Source organism: Anser anser (assembly GCF_964211835.1).
Source record: "Anser anser genome assembly, contig: HAP1_SCAFFOLD_97, whole genome shotgun sequence".
NCBI classification, from domain to species: domain Eukaryota; kingdom Metazoa; phylum Chordata; class Aves; order Anseriformes; family Anatidae; genus Anser; species Anser anser.
In genome coordinates, this window is record NW_028153930.1 from 440,112 (window position 1) to 464,000 (window position 23,889).

Below are 23,889 nucleotides of genomic sequence, written 5' to 3' on the forward strand. Positions count from 1 at the left end.
ACTACACTAAGCCATAAAAAAGAATTGGATTCTTACCTGCCATCACAGCAATTATGGTTTATGTTGCCCCCAAAACACACACGGCAGTACCAGAACTGTGTCAACTAGCTTTAACAGCTTCCCCAGCTATTAAGTACAGTAATTTCTGCTTCCTTTTTTTTCTTGGAGGAATATTCTTTTGTTTCCAGCCTCACTTACTTATTATACACACTGTTAATTAGCAACTATTTCTCCATATTCATAGGGTTATGGAGTCCCTATGACTGGAAAAGACTCTGTACCCTTCAAGATAAGAACAGCATAAAGGCAGCAACTCGCAAGACTGCTCTAGCTTAAAGCAAAGCTTTCCTCATTGCTCTCATCTCCTTTGACTTGAGTACTGTCATCCTTCTACCAGAGCTTTAAAAACTTCATTACCACGAATGAAGGAAGACCAGAGCAATCAGAGAGGGTAGCAGAGGGTATAACTTAAGGAGCTGTTACTAGGATTTTTTTGTTGTTCCTGGTGGACTATTTTTCTCCTTGCCAGCAAGGAGGGAAAACCAGCAAGTTGTTTTCTCCAAGATTTTTTTTTTTTAGGTTTAAGAACACGGATTATGTTGTAGCAATTTCTTCGCTGTAAAGCGTCAGCTGAGAAATCTAACAGTAAGAAGGGCAAGGGAAAACTGAATGCTGATGCAGAGAGTGCCAGCAGACATCATCCTCATTCCACGGGATGTTTGTAGCTATGGCAGTTGAAGTCTACACTTCCATATGCTTAACATACCCTATTTATAAGCCGATTTTAGCTGACCTAGCATGTATCAGTAGTACAGTTAGAGCCAGCAGCCTGCAGGAAAAAGTGGGCACAGGTGTTTCCATAGCAAGGCCTGTGAGTGTCTCCCATACATACTTCCAGTCTAAGCAAGCACATGAAAGGCTTGGCTTGTCGCTTACCTAAGGAACCAGGAAAACAAGGGGAAGCTAGATTTTGCTTGTGTCCTAATGCCCATATAAAAATAAAGACAGATGAAATACCCTTACTACCTTGTTAAATTCCATAAGCCGGAAGAGAACGTGCTGCACACAGGTACAAGTAAAATCCCTTGCTGGCAGGTTTGCAGAAACAAATTTTTTATTTACACAGGCAAGTCTATCTTTAGACCCCATTTACCTCTTTACATTTCTCGAATATTTACATGACTTCATGATGCTCCAAGAAGGGAGTGATGAACAAAAAGATTACAGAAACTGTCAAAAGCATAGCAAAAAAAACCCAACCTATCATTGTGCTTTAAAACTTATGAGCTAGAATAATGTAGAAGAAATGTAGTTTTAGCACTTTGGTCCTAACGGTCATGCTCTAGAAGACACTTAAATAGCAGAGGGGATTTCAGAAGTGACCGTATCCAGAGGTTGCCAGTGACAATTCATGAGTGAATCGTAGAGTTCTTCGCTTGTCTCCGTGAATTGTCTGTTCATTTCATCAACATCCAAGTAGAGCTGTGGATCTGAAAATAAAAGCCTGGTAAGTCCAAGTATCAAATCTGAGGCATGCACGCAAAAAAACTTCACGTGAAATGGCTAATAAAATGTATTTTAAGCTAAGTGTAATAAGCTATTAGATCTACTAATTTTAGTGAGGTATTTAGTCCTCTAAAATTTTGAGCCTCACAACTCCAACTTTTGGGAATTTGTATATTAGAAGGCTGGGACTAGAATTGTCTTTCAAGATAAAGACAAAGACAATGTTTAAGATAGTAAAGATAACGTTTAAGGATAATCAGCCATGAAACCCTCCCAAGAGTCATTTAATTCACTTCTACGGCAATACACGTTACATAGGATAGTTTCTAAACACTAACACAAAATGCCTCCACGTGAGGAACTTTGCAAACCTTCCAGGACACAAATATGTTTTGTACCGTATTTGTAAGTGCAAGCTGAATCCTCCTTTTGGAATCTGCAACATAAGCTTTTACCTCAGGGTGGAGAACAAAGCTTTTGCATATTACTGAGTTTCTAATATAAAATCTGTTTAGCGGAACCAATACAAAGAACAAAATTCTGTCTTAGACCATTTTCAAATGGGAATGAAGGCACAGGTACAAGAAACCTGCTGCGAAGCATTGACAGTGTCCCGTTTTACTTGATGCGGTCAGTGTATGCTGTATCAGCTTTAAAACCCCAGCTGATTGCAGATCAACCCCACAGAGGTTTGACCTCAGCTGAACTTTCAAGATGTTCTTCATCCAGTAGAGGTTGGCTTGTATTGTTAAAAGGCACAAGGATGGCTAAACTCAAGTGACAATGATAGAACCCTTATTACCGTCAGTAATTAGGTCATCACCGATTGCAGTCATAACTGAAGATTCCTGAAAGACAGAAAAGGCTAAGTTTAATCATAACTCATTTCAGAAAGCATCACAGATTCAAAGTGCTGCAGTCTCAATCCATTCCTTCTTCCTACAACTACAAGGATAGATGGCATTTTATCTACTTATTTTTAGAAGAAAGCCAATATTGCAGTACAGGTTGGAAGGGACTTCCGGAGGTCACAACTAATACATTGACCACGATAAGACCACTTACAACAACTGTTTAATTTGCTTTAAGCAAAGCAAATCAGAAGAACAGGAACAGAAGAAGCGTACGCAATTATGCTGTCAAAACCATTCTTTGGTATGCGTGAACAAATAATGGTGTATAAATCACTAATTCTATGGATTTACTATTTAAGCACTTAAATACAAACACCTCTGAATGGAATCTGCTCTTTTAACTTCACACTAAGCAGAAAGCATGTTTTCAACTTCGGATTCTTTTTGCTGATTCACACAAATCTGTACAACATATTATCTGTGAAATATTTTCTTTACAGCAAGCGTGCACTATCTTTACCTCAAAAACAGCTGGAGCCATTAAAGAATCTCCTAAAGAGCAGTCTCCAACAGCTTGCATGCTGTCATAGGGAGCATAGGAGCTGTAGTTGTAGTCAGCGTAAGCATCGTAACTCCTCTGCGAGTGGTAGTTCTGGTAATCTTGGCAATAATCATTATAGTTGTATGACTGGTACCGCTGCAATTCTGCTTTCAGTCTGAAACATGAGAAGTTGCATACAGTCAGAGAACAAGAGACTGTAAACCCAGTTCTGAACTTAAACAATTTGTCAGCTTACATACTTCAAAGCTTAAAAGGAAGCTTTCCTAAACAGTCACCTAAGTGACAGCTTAAGTCACAGCTCAAAACCTCATTTCTATAGAAGCAAGCATCCTCACCTTTGCCAATACCAGAAGGAATTGTTCTCATGGATTAACTCCAGAGCCTTGACATGGTTACCTGTACACATCAAGTATTTTTAGCGTTGGCATAAGCAAGCTGCTGCTAAGTCTCTGTGCTTTGCTAAAGATTGATTTAAGACCAGAGACATTTATCAAGCACAGCTGCTTTAAAGATGCAGTCTTAACCCTTCTATCTTTTGTTTGGTTAATTACTAGATCTTATTTCCAGAAAGAAGTGAATGGAGTCAGATTATCCATTTCAAAGAAGCATCTGACGCTGCCTGTCAGTTTGCCATGTCTACCTCCACCTGCTCAGTTTTTTTGTTTGTTTAAAGTCCATTAAACATTCAACAGCTGCCAACTATACCGCTCAGGTGAAGTCAGTCTTGCTTAACAACACAATCGCGATTCTCCAGCATGACGCCTTATTATTAGTGGGAGAATTACAAAATACGCTGGTTCTTAAGAAGAAAGGGCCAGCTGATTAGCTTTCACTACTTTCCCTTTCAAGATTTTCTCAGGGGCAGCTTCAGACTAATGACAAGAACCAAGACAAGTGCTATCTGTACTAAAACTGAGGTACACTGCATAAAGAACATTCAGATAACCCAGCTGCATATTCAAAAAAATCCGCTGTTTAGACTTGTCTTCACTGATTCTGTACAGGCAGACCTCCTGTGTTTGCAGTGCCCAGTTTCTCTCACTTGAATTGGGGATGCAGAGAAGTGAGTTCTATGCTTTTGGGGAAGAATACAAGCTGAAGGCATTCTGAAATAGCTTCCAAACTCAGCAAACATGAGGGACAAACTAATCCAATGGCTGGGTATTTCAATGCTAAGAGAGCACGGTACTCAGCCATTCAGAAACGTATTACTGATGTGTATTTTAATACCTACATTTGTTTCAATACTGCAAAGCTACACAAGTTCTAATAAAGAGGTAATCCATTGTCTTGTTACTGTAGTAAACAAACAGAAGATACATCATCTTAGGTCTTCTGCTTCCAACTGCACTCTTCCTACATACAGTTGTGTAGGGAAGGAAAATCTGAAAATACTGTTGACGTTCTTCTGGATAGCCGAAGCAAGAAAACATGTTTGTGGCTTATTCTTGTTTTCAAAATAAAACAATATTAATTTAATCAAAAAATTTTGGCAAAGAAGTTTGGACAGTGCTCTCTTGGAGAAGAGCATTTCCATTCTAAAGCAGAAGGAGGCAACATTTGCAGAATTATGCTAGGTAAACAGAAACAGAAGTGTCATTTTTTACTATTTAACAGAACACACAAGCTAACCTCATGAACATACTGAAATTGTTTATATGAAGTCCTGTTTTGTCAGTATCCTGGATCAAAGTTCATCAAATTTGGTATCAATTCTTTAACCGTTCAGAGACCTGAATTGCCTTAAATAAGTGATAGAACTGAGCCGGTAGAGTAAGAAACCCTCTCAGGAAGTGCTAAGCTTTAAACTCCCCATTGCCCTAAGCTCATGAAAAGCAAAAAATAGCATTCTAAACCTGTTCTAGTAATAACGCCTTTGGCTTTCTCCCTGCGTTCCCATTTTTTCCCCCCACTTCTTTCCTGTCAACCCACTATAAAACTAGTTATGTGCTTCTCTCAAACTAGAGGGAAAGCTCTAAGAACAAGAACTCCTTAGCATATAAAACCACTTGTTGTCCCTTCTACCTTATGCAGGCCCAAACCTGAAAATATTTACCAATGCATTCAGCTTTGCTGCTGTTGAGAAACAAGGCTGGTTGCAATGGCAGCTAAGCCCAAGTTGCGCTGTCTGGCTAGACTTAACAGTTGGATTCCCCCAGCCATCCTGAAGCAGGTTGATGAATCCAGGGAGTCAAAACATAGGACTTCTGCATTTCTGGTTTTGTAGACTGCATCCTGTGTACAGCCACTACAGCAAGGGCCACAGACTTTCCAAAGGCAGAGCTACAAGAATCTGATTATTTAGAATAACTGTATCAATGCACAACTCCTTGGTTACCTTTTAGAAATTCCTATGCTCAGCCGGATTCCTTTTCCCCCCAGACCTGGTGCGTTCTGGCAGTCTTGCAGTGCCCTCATCTGATCACCTTGCTCACCAAATCTGACATAGGCATACCCTCTACTATTTTCAAAAGGGAGAAAACCAATTCTGGTATGCATAACAGTTACAAAGCTAACGAATTCAGTTTCTGTCTTCTACAAAAAACAGAAGATAGCAGCTACTATAGCTTCTATTACTTAAGCAACCTCTCTGGCATGTGCACGTGCACAGAAAAGGCTTTCACCAAATTAAAAAACTTGGGCCAGAAGCAAAAAGCTTATTCCTTGGTAGCATTAAGATGCAACTCACTGAGAGCCAGCAAAACAATACATTTTAAGTGCTCTCTGCGTAAGTAATCAGATTCCATATTTCTGCATATACAGCAGTTAATCAGTTAGCACTAACCCACTCCTTTTGGAGCCACAAACTTTATTGGTCACAAACACCAAGAGCTGGCTGTAATTATCTGAACCAGTATTAACCGGTACCTCTGAACTCTTCAAACAAAAATATCTTTCAGGTGCTCTTAGAAGAACAACATCAATTGCCTGCAACAATTTGATGGCTTTGCTAAACGGAGCACTGAAAAGCACAGTGGTACAGTTTCTTTTGTAGCCTGTTCAGAAATTATAGCCCCGTGCCTACAGCTTCAAATCAGGCCAAGCTTACCAGCCCAACTCTTACAGCTTAAGTTCACTGCACTCGAATGCCTTCAAGACGTGCTTTTAGGAGCCATGGAGAAGAACCCTCTGGTAAGACCACCATTATAAAGTACTGAGTGTTGTTTTACACTTAAAATAGATCTGTTACAGTCATTCATCAGCTTTCCCTAGGCTGCTGCTCTCTCACTACTGAATGTGATCCTGCTCTCAGTTTCCCACTAACTTTTTCCCCCAGCGGTTATGGCCTCTTTTCATCTATGACACTTTTAAGGGACTACACCGTGTTGAAAAATGCTGGTTAACATTTCCTTTTACACAAGGTGCCTCATCGAATTTTCCTGACTAAACCAGACCCCAGAACCTTAACTAGAAGAGGAAGCACACAAACACACACGCCTCCCTGGCCACCATATCTCCCCAAAACATATCTGTTCAGTAACAGACCAACTGTAAGAATACTGCGATTAAAATCAGTATAGCTCTATACACTGCTTTTGTTCGGGATTACTAGCTAATGTCCTTCCCCTTACCCCTTCTGGAATTAATACTGAATTCTGTACTCCAAAACGCGGTTCTTAAGTCATACAAATGACATTTAACAATCAGAATTTTTCCACACAGTGATCCTCAATAAAAACTTCAATCCTCTACTGCAGTCTTTCAACAAATTAAAGGAATACAAAACTGGCTAATAACTGTTCAGTGATTTTTGGACCTTTGTAGCACTAGAGTAACAGCAGTACACTCTGCAGCATAGTTGCAAGTATGTGGGAATAATCTCTTTTTTTCTCTGAAAAGTGTGAGGCCTCTATTTCACCCTACTAAAGATTTTACCACCAACTGTACTGCTAGCATTGAGACACTGCAACTTCTGTGCTTGTATGAGATGCAGGACAGGTTCCTTAAGGTGTCGCAATTTTTTGTCTAAACCTAGTGTTGAGATCAAAAAAGGGATTGCTACTAATTTCGTACGTATCAATAACCAGGACAGAAGACATGCTGCATATAGGAATTAAACTTTTTCTAAAGCTCTAGTACATGAACATATCAAATCCCGCAGATTTTTTCTAGTATGGTTTCAGAGGTCTTACTTGATGGACATAAGCGCACAAGTGAAGACAAAAGATACTCTGTTTACCTGAAGTACTGGTTTGGACCCCAAATGAAAAAGCTGGCTTTGCTTGCTCAGGTTCCTTCTCTGATGGTTTAACGAAACTGAAGTTGAACATAGGTTTTGCTGTGCTCTCTTCTTTTGTACGCTCGGACTTCCCAACTGAAAAGATAGGCTGTGTCTTTGACTCTTCAGTGTCAGCTTTCTTTCCAAACACTAACGGAGCAGCAGTAGTGACAGAATCCTGCTTCTCTTCTGTCCTTCCCAAAATAAACTGTGAGGCAGCTGCAGACTCTGCACCTGAACACTCTGAGTGAACACCGAATGTAAATGATGGCAAGGCAGCATTTTGTGGACGCAGTCGCAGTACCAAAACCTGCAGAAATAAGTGAATGTCAAGTCCGTAACCCACGGTGTATCTGCAGTACGTGAAGGTTTGAACTACATTCTAGTCCTGATCTTTCCAGTCAAAACTGTTTAACAAACAACCAACCAAACAGTAAAACAAACAAGAAAACCCCATGCTTCCTCTCTACATAAAACTTTTCACAATTGTGTTTTCTGCCCACCACCTGGCTTTAAAAAGTATACGAACTTCTTTGAAAGATCATGTTTTTAGTCTGAACTCCAAATGAACAACGTGTAGGGCATGTAAAGAACAAGCACGTCATTAATGAAAGCTTTTCTCTAAAAAGGATAAACTTATTCTTGGGGAAAAGTGTGGAAACAGAAGTTATCTAGGCAATATTCCTACAGGAAAAACGAATAATTTTGCCACACCTCAAAGGAAAAAATAATTGTGCTTAACAGGTAAGAAAATAAAAAAAATCAGAGCAAACCAAAAAATAAATCACAGAATATGCATCCTCGTTTTAATCATTAAGTATTACCTCTGAGCTCTGCTTTGGTGCTTGGCTTTGCACTTTCACAGGCTACACACTTCGTGGCCTCTGCTTTGTTTTGAACCAAGCAGGTCTCCCAATCCCAGCTTCCTTCAGGCTTCTTAAATTTGTCTAAATCCAGAAATTCTCCAGAAGGAGCAGAAAATGCAGATGCACTGCTACTGGTCACAGGTGTTGGACCCTCTGTGAGACAAACAAGACAGTTAACCATCCTGTTTGAACATGAACTATAAAATGAACATTAACTTTTAAATTTGATTTGTCAAATCCCACAGAAATGTTCAAAACTACTCCGCAACTCCCCCCCCCCCCGCCCCTGAAAAAAATAAAAGCCACCAAAAACCCACAAAGAAAGAAACAAACAAACAAAAAAACCAGAGTGGAACTCAAAGCTTCCAAACAACACACAACTCTGTTCAGCACACAAGCTTCTGCTGCTGTTGACGACAGTGTAACCTCCATAAAGAGGCCTGACAGGTGCCTTTTAAAAAAAAGGTGCCTTTTAAGAGAGAAGCAGAAGATAACGCTTCAAATTCAAAACCGGAAAGACAAGAATGGCTCTTCCCTTCCACGGCACACGCAGAAAACTTTTATCCTAGTATTACTTGCATCGCTCTTCCTCCTGACAAGTGCAACGTAACCGTGCAATTCACTGCACCATGGTCACAGTAAACCCCTCATTTCCAAAATTCCTCCTTGCAATGGCAAGAGCCTCAGACAAAGATGCCGACTGACCGCTCAGAGGTTGGAAGTCCAAGAGAATCAACTCTGTCTGAAATCCATTATCTTACCTCAGGAAATTTCAGTCTTACCGCACAGGATGATTACAAAAGCCCGGTCTAGTCCACCTTAATTTGTTTCTTCCACGATATATTTGCACAGGTGTTTTTCGATGTAATGGCATGTTAAATGACATTTAGAGTCAAAGTTAGAATTAGAATCGTATTTTAAAAACAATACAACCACGCTCAAAATCAATTACGGTCACACACAATGGGAAACAACCCAGTACTGCCCTGAAGAAGTTATCCAGCGGGTCACTCGCTTTCTTGAAGCCTACCACTGACCTTCATAGGCATCTCTCTGCTTTAGCTTAAGACTAGTTAAGACTACACTGTCTTGAAATCTGGCTTCACATCTCCCCTCAATTACATACAAACGGTGAGTAGAGGCATTTTGGACACATTCTGTAATTTTTTTTACTTATTTTTTGAAAGAGAAAAACGCAGTCATTTTTAACTCTTTCTATGGAGTTCTCATTTTCGCCAGTGAAAAATCACTATGTTGTTTTTAAATTAAGTCACCCACTTCAGCCATCTTCCCTCACCAGCTGCAAAGCCGGGGGTATCTGCATTGATCCAGCTCCGTACTAATACATTTCACAATCAGTTCAATTTATGCGACAGGCTGGAACCTGGGCTGAGACCTCTGAAGTGCCTGTAAACCAATCCTGCAGACAGCCGCTAATCCATCAACCGTACCTGGGAATCGTGTTGCTTAAAATATTCCATATATGCAACGTACTTTTATTCTGTACAAGATTCACAGAGGCTAGGATGGAAACAACAGGAAAAAAAGGACCATACCTGGTTTCTCAGACTGACAGGCTACACATTTGTTATCTTCCGTCTTATTTGGTACAAGGCATATTCCACAGTCCCAAGAGCCTTTCGCCTTCTTAAATTTGTCTCCAAAGCCCAGAGTGGCTGTTGTGTCAGTGCTGCTCGAGGAGGATGTCACTGTCACCGAGCTGTCTGTGACCACTGGTCATGTCAGAGCAGGCATTACTCCCGTTCCAGGTTTTGGTGTCTCACATGCTATACATTTTGTAGCTTCCGGTTTGTTTTGGACAAGACATGTATCACAATCCCACGTTCCAGGTACTGTTTTGAATTTGTCTCCAAAGCCCAGCATCCCTGCTGGGGGCGCTGCGGGGTTTGAGGTGTCGCATTGACTTGAACTTACTGTCTGTTTCATACTCTCAGCTGTTGAGGCTTTAGTAGCTTGACAAGTTACACATTTGTCCTTCATGTCTTTGTTTTGCAGAAAAGGGTCACATGTATCAGATTGCCAGTACGATGCTTGTTTAGAAGTCTCTTTACCTGCAGAAAAAGTTGTTATTGCAGGCCTAGTATAAACCACTGTGCTTGTTGTAGGTTGTGCAGACGTAGAAGAGCGTGTTTTCAACAATCCAAAGTCTAGGAAGCAAGAAAAAAAAGTCTTCCTGTTAGCGCAGCACCTCACTACATGTAACTAAGTGACTTTACTAGAGGGCAAAAATTTCAACTCAGGTGCCAATGGTTACAACTAGACATTCAGACCGAGCGCAACAGGAAGTCCCCAGAAATCTTATCTAAACGGATGAAATTTCATCTGCTGCACTGGGTCACAACAGAACATTTCGTTAAAGCTTCATTTAACTCTTTGTTTCCAAGCAAGCTTTAAATCAACATTTTCACTGGTCGATACAAGTACAAACAGACAGTAGCTGACTGAAATCTGACAGTCCAACGTGGAATGGAAATAATACAATTTGATTAAGACGCGATGCCCAATCGAATCAAATTTCTAAAGCTCCTCCTTCCGTAGCAGATGACTCAAATCTACTCCAGTAACTGTACAGAAGTTTGTACTCGGAGCAGCAATCCATGCGGTATTTTCCCACAGATGCTGAATATTAATTAAATAATAAAAACTCAAGACAATTGAACAACTGTCTAATTTTCTATAATCTTTTTCAAAATGCATCGGACACAGGACAACTCCTTATTTAAAAGGTGGCAATTTTAACAGGAAAGACAAGCTACTAATACAGAAAGACTAAAGGAAATGCATCTTAAACAGCAGCTCAAGTTGCTTGTAAATCTACCTTGAACATAGTTGTTTTGTGGTTTGTTTGTTGGGTTTTTTTTAGTCAAAAATGAAGTCTTTGAACAATGTGGATTTAGATTCTGCTTCTTTTAAACCGATAAAGAAAGTGAATGTCACTTCACTCAGAGGTCTTTCCTTAAACAAAATGCACAATGTATTTTCTCTCACTTAGCTCTTTCCAACAGAGAAATGTGCTGCCTTCTTAACAAGTATGTAAGTTAGAAGAAGACTTTTGGGAAAAGATCAAATTCAATAAAGCCCTTTTTCTTAAAAGATATCTTTTCCACAGACACACTTTATGAAACTGTTGAAAACAATTGCAATTGCTTAAAAACAAAATTCAGAAAAGGGTTTTTAACGTAAAACACTCCACTTCTGTTTGCAGTTTAAATTTTAATCCACAGGAGCCATTGTAAGCTAAGGCCCAAAGATTCGCAGCTTTCGCCATGTATTTGGAACTGAAGCTCTTTCCTATTCTTTCTTCACCTGGGCTGAAGGTGGGACAGGAGTGTTGAGTTTTACAAACATTTCCTTTTCAATTCCACAAATTGTATTTACTTAAAATGAAACACCGATTATCTGGCTAATTCTCTTAGTACCTCATTTACAATTACATCCTAACATGTAAAGGAGATGCAACCCATCTGCTTTTCATCTTGCAGTTTTACTTCCAGCAACAAACACCACTTAGAATAGAAGGGGGCAGATGCACCCTAACAAACGCAGCGCTTAATGTAATGCTCTCCTACATTCATATTTATAGCAGATACTCTATTAACCATAAGTCGTGTGTTGGGTTTTTTTTTAATAAAAAATGCTAGCGTATTTTTTGCAGCATCTTTTTAAAAGGAGTTCATTATCTCTCCAGGATTTTTTAGAACGTCTAAGACGCTTCCTTCCTTTAAGACGTGGGCAGTGGTGAAGGGACCACCAGCAAAATCTTTGACCTCCTCTTTCTGTGTGTTGATGTTGGTTGAGGTGGTGGTGTCTTTTGAAACAAAAGAAAACAAAAACAGCTTTCACAATGTGACCTAGTTAGAGCAGATTATACTCACTTTTGTTAGAAACAAGAATTTCCAGCTTTCATGCTTCTCACATAAGAATCTTCACAAATTCTACTTACTTTGCAATGCTTTATGATTACAAGCAAAACAAAAAGCAACAAAACAAAAAAAAAATATAAAAGCAGATCTGTCACTGGAAAAATACTGCAGAAGTCCAACACTGCCTGGAATTGCTAGCATGCGCAGACAGGACAGATTGAAGATTTAATAAAGAAAAAAAGGAAAATCAGCACTTCAGATCTGAAGTGCTAAAGTTTCAGTTACCTAGGGTAAGAAAGGGCGTCACTGGAGTACCACTGGGTCCAGAAAGTTCTGCCGATTTTACAACGGGAACACTAAATGTAAACCCAATCTGCTATGAACAAGAGAGGTTTTTCAGATTCTCAAGCCACAGGAACTTCAATCGAATGCACACACAAAACCAAATCTGAAAGCTGCTCTTCACATTTGTAGCACGCATGCTGAATGACAAATTATAAGCCAGAAGCCTACATACTTTTCTCCATCAAGGCAGATTCTGCTTTAGTGTTCTGCAACAGCCTACTAAATGCCTAAGAAAAAAAGTCAAGCTCCTTTATTATTTTACTTACAGAAGACGTAGGTAGCACTTCTGCCTCAGTAGATTTCACAACTGGAGATGAAAACGCAAACTCAGGACTGCTAACAGTACTTGCTGGTTGTATCTGTATTTTCAAAAGAATTAAAGGTTTATATTTAAGAGCAACAACTACCTGAATTCACTACCCAACAGAAGTCCCGCAGTGACGTCGAAAAACCTGATGTTTGAGTTATTTTGCAGATAAAAGTAATAATAAAACACAGGGAAGTTTCCAAGTGGGTATAGGACAATATCTTCAAAACCAAATTCCAGAAACTGAGAGGAAAAGCTGGAGATGCTACTTAGGTCTAAATGCACGGAAAAGCAAGCCAGGAAGCTGAAGAACGGCAAACTCAGCCCAATGATACTCCAAGAACTTCAGCAAACACCTCAACATGTTAAAGCAGCTGTCTACTTCAAACCGTACAAAAAATATTTCAAGTACTCTGGAACAGATTAATGTTTATTTTATTGCAATAATATGCCAATTATTGCACCCTAGGCTCATTCTATGTGAGGCTTATATGACCACGTTACCTCTAATTTAATAACTTAAATAAAGTTGTGGTTTAACCATTGCAGGCAACTAAGCACCACACAGCCACTCGCTCACTCCCTCCAAATGGAACAGGGAAAAGAACTGGAAGTAAAGAAGTAAAGTTGTTAAATTTGAGGTAGCATTAATGACTCATCGCATGTAATGGCTACCTGGAAAGACAAATGCCATAACCCTGTACATACTCCCCACTCCTTCCCCTTCTTTCCCCCAGCATTTATTGCTGAGCACGATGCTAAATGGTGTGGAATATCCCTTCGGTCCTCTGGGCTCCGCTGTCCTGGCTGAGTGCCCTCCCAGCCTCTTGTGCATCCCCGACCTCCTCGCTGGCAGGGCAGCGTGAGACACAGAAAAGGACTTGTCACTGTGTAAGCACTGCTCAGCAACAGCTAAAACACCAGTGCCTTACCAACACTGTTTTGCTCACAAATCTGCAACACAGCATCATCTACTACGAAGAAAATTAACTCTACCCCTGCCAAAACCACTATAAATAACTTGGCATAAAGTCCACACCCCCCTTCCCCCGCAGACTTCCACAGCATTTGAAGCAGTTATACAATCACGTTAAATGGGAGTTGGCAGGCTCTAAGACTGAGAGAAGCAGAATCAAAACATTTATGCCTTTTTCCCCAAACTGGCATACAACCCCAATTCATTCAGCTGCGTAGAAACTAATATTTGTTAGTTTCATGAGCACCACAGAAAAAGTCAACTCGCAATAAAGCAGTATACTCATTGTAAACATTATTTATAGCATAAAGAGTTACCTTGCCGGCCGCCATCGCTGCTGCATCTGCCATGCCTGCCGCCTCCGTTGAATTTGCCACGCTTGTCGTTGCCGCTGTTGACCTTGATATGTCCTTTGTCATCAGCAGGTATGGCATGCCCGCCGCCATTATTGGACATGTCAAGCCTGAGGGCACTGTTGAACACGTTATGCCCGACGTCGCCGTTGTATAAATCATGTCCTCCACCTCCTCCTCTGATAGATCTGTCAAGTCCTCCACCTCTGATGGATCTTTCATGCCCTCCACCTCTGATGGATCTGTCATGCCCTCCACCTCTGATGGATTTGCCATGCCCGTCGCAGCTGCTGGAGTTGCCGTGCTCATTGCTGCTGTTGAAACAGCGCTCGGTGACGCTGAGACAGCGCTACTACCAATGAAACTAGAATTGAACTGAGGCAGCGATGCAGCACTGATGGGTAGGGGTATGTTCGGTAGCACTGGTTCCTCCACTTCCTAAAGTTGCAAATTTTAATTTTTCTTATACAAGACATACTACTTTCTCACCCCATCCCACCCAATTTATTAACAAAATTAAATAGAACAAAAATCCATACAAATTAAGAGAAAGCAAGTTTCCAGAAGAAATCCCGATCTCCCCACCTCTGTCTACCACGTCATTTTAATTTATGGCAGGCCTGCTTCCACATTATACTCTATTCAACAACTGTACAGCAAGAACACTGAAAGTTAACTCAAAACCTGTGCAGAACAGAGAGGCACAGATCACATTTTCTTTCTTTCTTTTCTATACTTTAGTCATCAAAGCTCTGGAGAAGCATCATCCTTTCTAACTACCCTCGCATGGCTTCAATTAAGAGTACACTCTCAAGACAAGTGAGAAAGTGTTCCTCTTGCAAAATTAGGCGGGATAGCTGCCAAAGTTTCTAAAGTCACTACAGCAGTGAACGTGGAAAAAGGTAATGTTTAAAGAAGCAGGTAGGTTCAACAACCAAACTAAACACAAAAAGCACCAAAGAAAGTCAGACTAGCAGCACTGAAGATTGTGTTCTGGTAAATACAGTCTATACCATGTATCAGGATGCAAATATAAAAATCAGAAAACAGCCTCTTAACAACTTCAATTTTCATCCCTGCCACTTACTTTATTTGATTACTAAGATTGGATGAGTTATGTTTTAAATGGCATAGGAAATCTGACCAAAATTTGTACAGTACTATCATGATCTACTTAGAAATGACTAGGAAGGGATGTAAGTTGGTACTACTGATATTCAGTGCATCCTGTAGCTTACATCTGTTTCACAGTTTTGATTTGAAAAGTTTATGGAACTTTTGATATTTGGACCATTATTTTATTTGCGTTACAGGAATAAACAACAGTGTTTATGATTTCTTTATATTGCATCATCTGGAAGTCCCATTTAATGATTTGAAACTTAAATTAACTTAAATACTTAATATTAACTTAATATTAATTAAATACTTAATGTTAACGTAAATACTTAAATTAACTTACAGGCAGCTTATATAACATCCAATAAAAGAAAAAATAATCTGAATATTCATGGTCATAGTTTTATGGAATAGATTTTTCCTATTAAAATGAGAAAAAAACTCTCTCACAATGAGTTTGGTGAGTATCAAAAACTGAGTCATCGTTAGCAGACATGCAGAATGCTCTCTTCTACTACTCTTTTTCACACTCTTGGCCTGTATCTTTCTGTATGACTTAAATATGAAACCAAAAATTAAGCTTTTTTTTTCTTTTTATACTTGGCACTCGTTTCAAGTATCATTCCTGTAGAAAAACTATACAAACCTTCACCAAAACTTCTCTTCTTAGGACTCATTCATTCAATTGCTAACGAGAAATGTTATAGTTTGAAGAATCTCCAAGGTAAGAGAATTAAAAATTTCAAAATTACATAAGCAAAGTTCAGGTATTCAAACACAGGAAATCAATTGGAGCCTGCTCTGAAACCCACAAGAAAACAAAAACAATGCAAAAATAAAGCGGTATTGTTATAATTTACTATGATGCAATAAAACTGACACACTTAGCTAGTTACTTCAGTAAGCTCAGTGACAGCAATTAATTTAAGAGTCACTTACCTGTTCTTGTACAGCTCTTGATAAATAGTGTATTCCTCTTTCCCTTCTCATTTTGCCACCTCCGCTACTCACTCCTGAAGACAGACCATTGGACGCAGCAGTACTGAATTTGTAGCTGGTCACATTGCTAGCACACGACAGTACAGAAGTTGGGGGAAACAAGAGAAAAAAAAATTACCAGCCAAATTTTTTTTTCAAGATATTAGAGCTGTTATTAGTCCTAGAATTGAAACCTGCTGATCAGAAAAAAACTAAAGCTGTCTCACAAGTTGCTAAACGCTGGTAAATACTTGATGTTCTAAATAGGAAAAACTTTATTAACAGCAGCAATGAAAAGGACATACATAAGTGCACCGTTCACACGGGAACAATGACTAAGCCAGAAGACCTGAAATAGAAGAGCTGATTTAGATTGTTATTTTCCAGTGCTTCCTTTAAATAGGACTGGTTCTCTGATTCTGCGATGCACGTGTATCTTTTGCAGGGATATAAAAGAACAGCTCACAAAAATACAGAAAGAGTGCACATATGCACACATACACATGGGAAACACTGCCAACAGCTCTGATAGAATAGGGACGCCTTAGACTTGTGTGGCAAGGTAATATGGCCTAAGCTTCAGAAGCAGCTCTGGCTTTCATGTGGCCATCAGCAGGAACAGCAGAGGTGTTTGGGTATGCCAACATTCCAGAAGTCTTTTCAGACATGAATACAGATCCCTTTTGTAAGGCATACAAAGGCGTTTTTCTGGTACTTAAAAAAGCCTAGCTCAAAACCAGAAAGATATCCTAATCCAAGAGCAAATGGGGAAAAAATAACCCAAACCAGAAGTGGAATAGGGAATAACTCTAACAAAAGTACTATGGCAAGAAAATGAAGTATGCCTGGAAAAACTGTGACCTCAAAGCTTATCTTGCAGCCAATCAGTCAGTCAGTACAAAAGTGCATTAGATCGCACTGGAAGACACCAGGTCAAACTCCCACAATACTGAGGAGGAGAACTGGTCTAAACTTGTCAAATACTTGACAACAGCCTGCTTAGCACTGTAACTGCATAGAGGAAGACAGATCCCTAAGGCAGATGCTCAGACTTTTCTCTAATCCAAACTGTCAATCCATTAGAATTCTGAAAAAAGTCTTACATCAAAATAGATCTTCATTCAGACAACTATCGCTTGCCCATAACAGCCCATATTCCTCTTTCTGTTAACACCTGTGAGCTTCAAGGGGGCAAAGACAGTTGTCAGCCTTCAAGCAAGTCTAATCTACAATTGGACTCAGGATATAAAATATATATATATATACACACACACGCATAGATATATAGCATTGGTGGGCCAGAGATTTACTGAGTATTCCAACTCAACTGTCCAAAGGGACTCTTGCCAGCAGATCAGTGTGGTGCTCCTGCTCCAGAACATGGCACCCAACAGAGACCAGCATCACAAAAAACACTACCACCACTACCTACTCTACAAACAAAAGGTAGGGCACTGCAATAAACTTTGTGAACGAAATCAAAAGCAGTATGAGTTTGCTGTATCTCCTTCCTAAATGGAGAAGTAGAAAGGAGTTCTAACAGAGACAATTTAGAACAGTTTGAAAAAAACATAATTACAACCCAGCACCTGATTGCACCTGTACCAGAACCTTAAAGCCAGTCGCTTCCACCCCTAAAAAGGTGGTTGTTGTGAAGTCCAACTTTTAGATGCCAAAACAAAGTGTTGAGTTCTTTCTGCAAGCCAAAGAATGCCCATGGTCACATAAGAATTGCTTGGCAGATGAGCATAGAGTCAACAAAATTCCCTGCTACTGTTCTTTGAAAAGAGCGACCCCCTAAAAACCGAGTGCAAAGTCCCTTAACTCAAGCATTATTACCCAAAACACCATTTGCCCAGAAGGAAGAGCCATCAATATTATCTGGAGGATAACTCATTTGACCTAAACCAAGAAAGCAGTATAACACAAAGCAGTCTCCTCAAGAAGAAATTCAATTAATTCTGCTGGATTTTTTTTATTTTAGAGATGAGTTAGCATTTGGCCTCAAATGATTCTAAAGAACACATGGTCTTCATGTGAACTCAAAGCAGACAATTAACTTCATCATGAAAGGAGTATTAAAAAAAAGAATAATAAATCATAAATCTTCCTCCATGTTTTTGCTTAAAAAATAAAGAAAAAAACACATCAATAAACATCCTCCTGAACTGTAACTCACTTCCCCTACTTCACCTTCTAAAGAATACTTCAGAAAGAATCATCCCATTAGGACAGAGCTTTCAAACTGCAAGCAATTAAATAGCTAAAACTAATAGCTTTTCCCCTAGGGAACATTAAGAGGGACAAATTATTTTGTTATAAGTAAACTGAGTTATAAACCATGAAATATCTGTCAAAGCAAAATTTGTAACGCTACAGATTTAGTTAAACTACAAAATGAGCCATATTTCCTGTAGAAGGAAAAAATTAGGCCTCCAATAGCAAAGATCCTTTCTGTGGATACAGAAAACGTGCCTCATTTCCCATCTTCGTATCCTACTCAGAAGATAAACTTGGGATAAAAAGTGGTGTATCAGTACTTTTATTCTTGCTCATCTTCCTTCCGTTCATAAAAACAACAATTTTCTCAAAGTTATATTGATCTTCAAACACAATCCAGACTTTGCAGCTCCCTCAAAATACAAAATTTTCATTGGATTTCCCATTCCTTTTACTGAGAACTGTCACCACCTTTCAGGTGCAGACTGTACTGAAAAAGGAGATGTCTTTCTTCCTTCAAGTAAGTTTTAAATTAATAGATGTCATACCTTTCAGATGGTTCTGCTCGCTGTTCTGCAGGCAAAGTCTTCTCTCTCATCCCCTGCAAGTTAAGTTTAGTTCAAGACTTAGCTGAATATGTACAGAATACACAAAGTACCAACAACCACTTCATGTGGTTTTTTGTGGTTTTTATTTTATTTATTTATTTTTAATTTTATAGCACTGAATACACCTCACCTACTTAACGTTGTTCCCTAATTCAGCATTGTGGGTACAGTTCAGTTAAATTTTGGGGCTAAAGTAAGCACACTGCTTCACTCAGCATTGAGGACAAACTGATAGAACACTAAATCAAATTTGTCAAATCCTCTAACAAAGAAAGTAATTATTTTAAACAAAATGACAAAAATTGTGTGTGTGGGGGGGAGAGTTTTCATCAAAACTTGTGTTTACCAACCCCGTAAAAGGGACATACTTTTCTGTTTTCTGTCATTTATGAACAAACAAGGAAAAAAAAAACCTCTACCCCCCTAAAAACTAAGCAGTTGCTGCTACATTCATTTTAGAACTTTACCAAATGGAGATTGTGCTGGCTAAACAATACAGAGATTGAAAGAGTTAAAAGCAATAAGCAACCAGTATTACTGACCACTTTGATTTCCAGCCTAAGAAGCCCATACACTTAACACGTGGTCATTTGTACACTCAGACTGATACTGGAAACACAGATGTTTTCGCAGAAAGAGATGCCCATTTAATTTTATGGAAAATTTATTAGACTCCATCTACTCCAAAGCAATCAAAACCGATAACTCAGCACATTGTCAGAACTCTCACTTGGAGCACATAGCTCACCTGGAATAGTTTACACAGAACACGAGCATGTTTCATCAGTGACAGCTTTGTGTACATGAGAATATAAAAGGAAAACATTTCTGTCTTTTAATATTCTTTCACTGACAACAGGATGACTCAATAGCACATCATGACATCGTGAAAACAACCACAAGACACTGAGTGTTCCAAAAACAGAATTAAATCCATAAAAGCTCAATCTATTTCACAATGGTTCCCACTGCCTTAAAGCTCGCCTCAAACATACTATCAGTACTTTTTGCAAAGATAGGATAACAATTGGTTTGAGAAACATTCCAAGACTGGAAAAAAAAAACAGGCACATAAGGACTCAAAAATGTACTCACTTGGAACTTTGTGTCTCCTCTCTGGCAAATTTTGCTGGACTGAGTAGTTGAAGTCGGTGATGGTTCAGAATACCGCGTATAACGCATCGGTTGACGGTTTACCGTTGGTGTCACAAGTCTCTTAACAGGTGGAGGCTGGAATGCATTCTGGGATTCCAGCTTTGAAAGGGAAACAGCAATCAATTTATCCTTACGTCCACCCAAATTAATTCCAATATTTATTGATGAAAACAAATTACAGAACTATAAACCTCCCCCCATCGGTCTTGGCACTCAGTGAATACGATTTGAAAATTCTGAAGACCGTTCAACTTGTAGAGGGAAATCACCAGAAAACCAGTAACGAAATCCATAAAGCTATATATAAGTAGCCAAAGTCTGACTGAATTCCATTTCAAAATTTGGCAGTTAGCTTCATAGACAAAATAATTCATGCTACCATAATTAAAATAACCCATGTTCCTAGAATATGCTCCTATCTTTTCCTCTGCCCACACTGTGATTTTTTTTTTTCAGTAGCTTAATTCATTAATTTAACATTCGAAGTGTTAAGCAACTAATTATACAGGCTTCTGGGCTTCACATCCCCTACATTTTCCCTCTTCAAAGTTACACAAACAATAGAACACACTCAAAAAAACCAACTTGTCAGTCTTACAATAATCTCATTCATTAAAATATGATCCAATGCTTTACATGTGCATTAGATGCACTTCGCGTAGTGGGTTTGACTTCCCTTTTCAAAGCATTTTCACAGACCAGAGTTAATTTTTAACACAGACCACTGCGTGTTCTGCAAAACTGACTTAACTGAACTGTCAGACAGAAAACAAACCCTAAAGGCTACAAGATTTACCGATGGCTCCGCCTGCGGTCTTAAGGATCAGAAAATACAGTCTTAGGAAGCATGCTATTGTTCAAATCAATACCAACAGGAAATTTTTGTTTACGCTGCAGCTTTAATTTCACAGTATCTCCCAGCTCTTAGTAATAGAATTCACACTCTCTCTAAAGTATATAAAAATACATCTTTCTAAAAAATATTACATTCAGTTTGAAACCTTGAATAAGACATGTTTTATGTAAGTTCACAAATCTACTTCGAGTGAACGATGGTTCATTGCTGGTTTTAAAGGTAAAAAAGAAAAATATTAATTCCCCCAGTTAGGCATTCAATACACCAAGAGCTATTCTGCCTGGTACAGTTCCTTGAAATAAGAAAAATACCACATCACTGCTACCCACTGCAGAAGTTTAGCCCGAGTGCACAAGTGTTCCGTCAACCGCATGTTCACTTTAGCAGGAAAACACACGATCGTCTCCTCAGCAAATAATTGCTTCTCATCACGGGCTACCCTTCTCCCGCCACCATTATGAATTCTAGTATTATGAATAGACAATCTATCTCCTTTCACCCACTGACAGCTGCGTGCAACATTCATTTAGTGGCTGACAATTTCAGGCTCTCTGTTGCAAATCTGGCAGATCTTTCTTAATGCCTTATCACAGGTGTATTGCTATAATATAACTGAGAATTCACACCAGATTTGGTTTTAGTTATTTGGATAATATTTATGATATACTTCACTTCTCCATGCCCTTGTAATTTGGCAGATGGTGAAAAGATGGTCCAGGAAATCTGAGATGTTTGTAAACTCTGAAGTGATTGTAAACTTAATTATACATCCATCCAATCAAGGAATTAGCACAGAAACTTCTTGAGACACTGTCCCTTTGCTCATTAGAACAGAAGATGAAAAGTTTGCACATCTTGTTATTTCCTTCAGTCACCTGATCTTCAAGTGGTCATCTAAGGGTTTTGTAATTTAATAAGCCCAAGGATACCCCTAACTAAAGTCATCAAAAAAAGATGACTAGTTTTCATTTTTTAAAGAAAATGAAAGGAAATCATGCTTTACCACAGCATTATCACCAGTTCTGTGCTACCTCCAAATAGGAATTTAGGAGCGTAAGATTTATAGCGTCGGAAAAGAAAAAGAAAAAAAAAAACCTCTACCCCCCTAAAAACTAAGCAGTTGCTGCTACATTCATTTTAGAACTTTACCAAATGGAGATTGTGCTGGCTAAACAATACAGAGATTGAAAGAGTTAAAAGCAATAAGCAACCAGTATTACTGTCCACTTTGATTTCCAGCCTAAGAAGCCCATACACTTAACAAGTGGTCATTTGTACACTCAGACTGATACTGGAAACACAGATGTTTTCGCAGAAAGAGATGCCCATTTAATTTTATGGAAAATTTATCAGACTCCAACGATGGTTCATCGCTGGTTTTAAAGGTAAAAATGAAAAATATTAATTCCCCCAGTTAGGCATTTAATACACCAAGAGCTATTGTGCCTGGTACAGTTTTGCAATTTAATGATACCCCTAACTAAAGTCATCAAAAAAAGATGACTAGTTTTCATTTTTTAAACAAAATGAAAGGAAATCATGCTTTACCACAGCATTCTCACCAGTTCTGTGCTACCTCCAAATAGGAATTTAGGAGCGTAAGAATTAAAGCGTCGGAAATTAACAATTTTCCTCCTCTTTACTTTGAATGGTGATAAAAAGCACAAAAACTAGTTTTCTGTGCCCGAATGAACACGGAAGTCTGTACAAAGTCTATATGACCACTCAATCAGTATTTTTCTATTTGTGATCATTTCTTCAAGAGCAAACTTGCCTCAACAGGAATTTTAATATGCAGCTTCACCCCAAGTTGGGGGACAAGATAAAACGACTTGGTGTGTTCTAGAGTTGTTGCTCTCAACTTACAAAGATAACATAATTCTTAACCTGAGTAATCTTCACAGCCCACCATCTACTGTGGATACATGCCAATATTAACTTGATTTGATGTCTATGTTGTCACTGAGGTTTGAGAAAATTTTTCTAATAGTGATAAAGCATTGAAAAAGTTATCTACCTCAGCTTAAGACATTATTGGTTCTTACCTTTCTTTGTTTGGACTGGAAGTCAGTAATATCCAGTTTATCTATGTCCGGAGGCTGAGGAAAAAACAAAGCATAACTATTAGAGGGCATTTTTTTCTCCTGAGAGAGAGGGTTCCCTGCAACAAAAATGTGGGGGTTCATGGTCAACTTACACAACACAGGAGCAAAACAGATGCCATTCTTTTAGCATCCTGTTGAAAAAACAGCGCAATAAATTAAACCGGCCACAACGTAAGGAAGAATAATTTTATCTTTATGCTTTGATGGCACATTTACTAAGTTTTATAAACACATGAAGCAAAAACAGATTAAAAGAAGTGCTATTTACCAACAAAGGGCTTGACAGCTTCTCCATTGCCTCCAAGATGCGCCGTGCTGAGGTACTTAAGGTAGCGTGGGACCACACAGTTTCTTGTCCAGCTTTCGCTCTCTTTTGTGCCTGAAAAATTAGCATTTTAAGTGTTACAATGGTCAATTCTGAGCTAAAGAGGCATGTATTTTACGTCCCAAGGCTACACTGATGATACAATCAATATATTCTGATGACAGAGAAAAATGCAGTCACTGGGAGTTTAAGCCATAAAGAAGAGAATACATTCGGAGTTTAATGAAGTTTACCTTGGGCCTCAGTGCATCTTGCACGTGCTTGTTGCACGAGCAATAAAAGAACTCCGTACTTGTAAAAGGTCAAGACGGATGATGCTAGGACTGCTAAGGCCTCCGAAGCAGTAATCAGGGAAACAGAACTCAAGAAAAGGCTTGTGGTACAGAAAGCATTTTCAGTAACAACACAGACCTCAGAGTTTCACGATGGTCTAAGTGTACCCTCTTAAAATCAGTGTATACAATCATAACCAGGAACTAGTTTTACTTCTCTCTTGCTTCCTCCCTTCCCCCAAGATTAAAGTTGGCTGCAAATCTTTGTCTTAAAAGATAAAGATCTGATTTAAACTGTAACAGATCTAAACATTACACTGAAAAAGTAAACTGTTTATTTGCACCACCCAACTTCAAATATCAGTCGAAAACTTCCTTT

At 39.0% G+C, this 23,889-nt stretch overlaps 1 protein-coding gene and 1 long non-coding RNA gene across 2 annotated transcripts; both read right to left on the minus strand.

The window, feature by feature from the left end:
* Positions 1-1,096: 1,096 nt before the first annotated feature.
* Positions 1,097-13,862, minus strand: LOC310891121 (tRNA selenocysteine 1-associated protein 1-like; the record flags this gene model as incomplete). Its single annotated transcript, XM_083853421.1, has 4 exons — positions 1,097-1,490; positions 2,309-2,354; positions 2,881-3,076; positions 13,837-13,862. 4 exons carry the CDS (start codon positions 13,860-13,862, stop codon positions 1,354-1,356), a joined length of 405 nt encoding a protein of 134 aa, XP_083709547.1. The 3' UTR covers positions 1,097-1,353.
* Positions 13,863-22,885: 9,023 nt separating this feature from the next.
* Positions 22,886-23,290, minus strand: LOC310891123. Its single transcript, XR_014577435.1, has 3 exons — positions 23,182-23,290; positions 23,006-23,044; positions 22,886-22,907 (listed from the first exon to the last, which is right to left on the minus strand). It is a non-coding gene; the product is annotated as an uncharacterized lncRNA (long non-coding RNA).
* Positions 23,291-23,889: the final 599 nt, after the last annotated feature.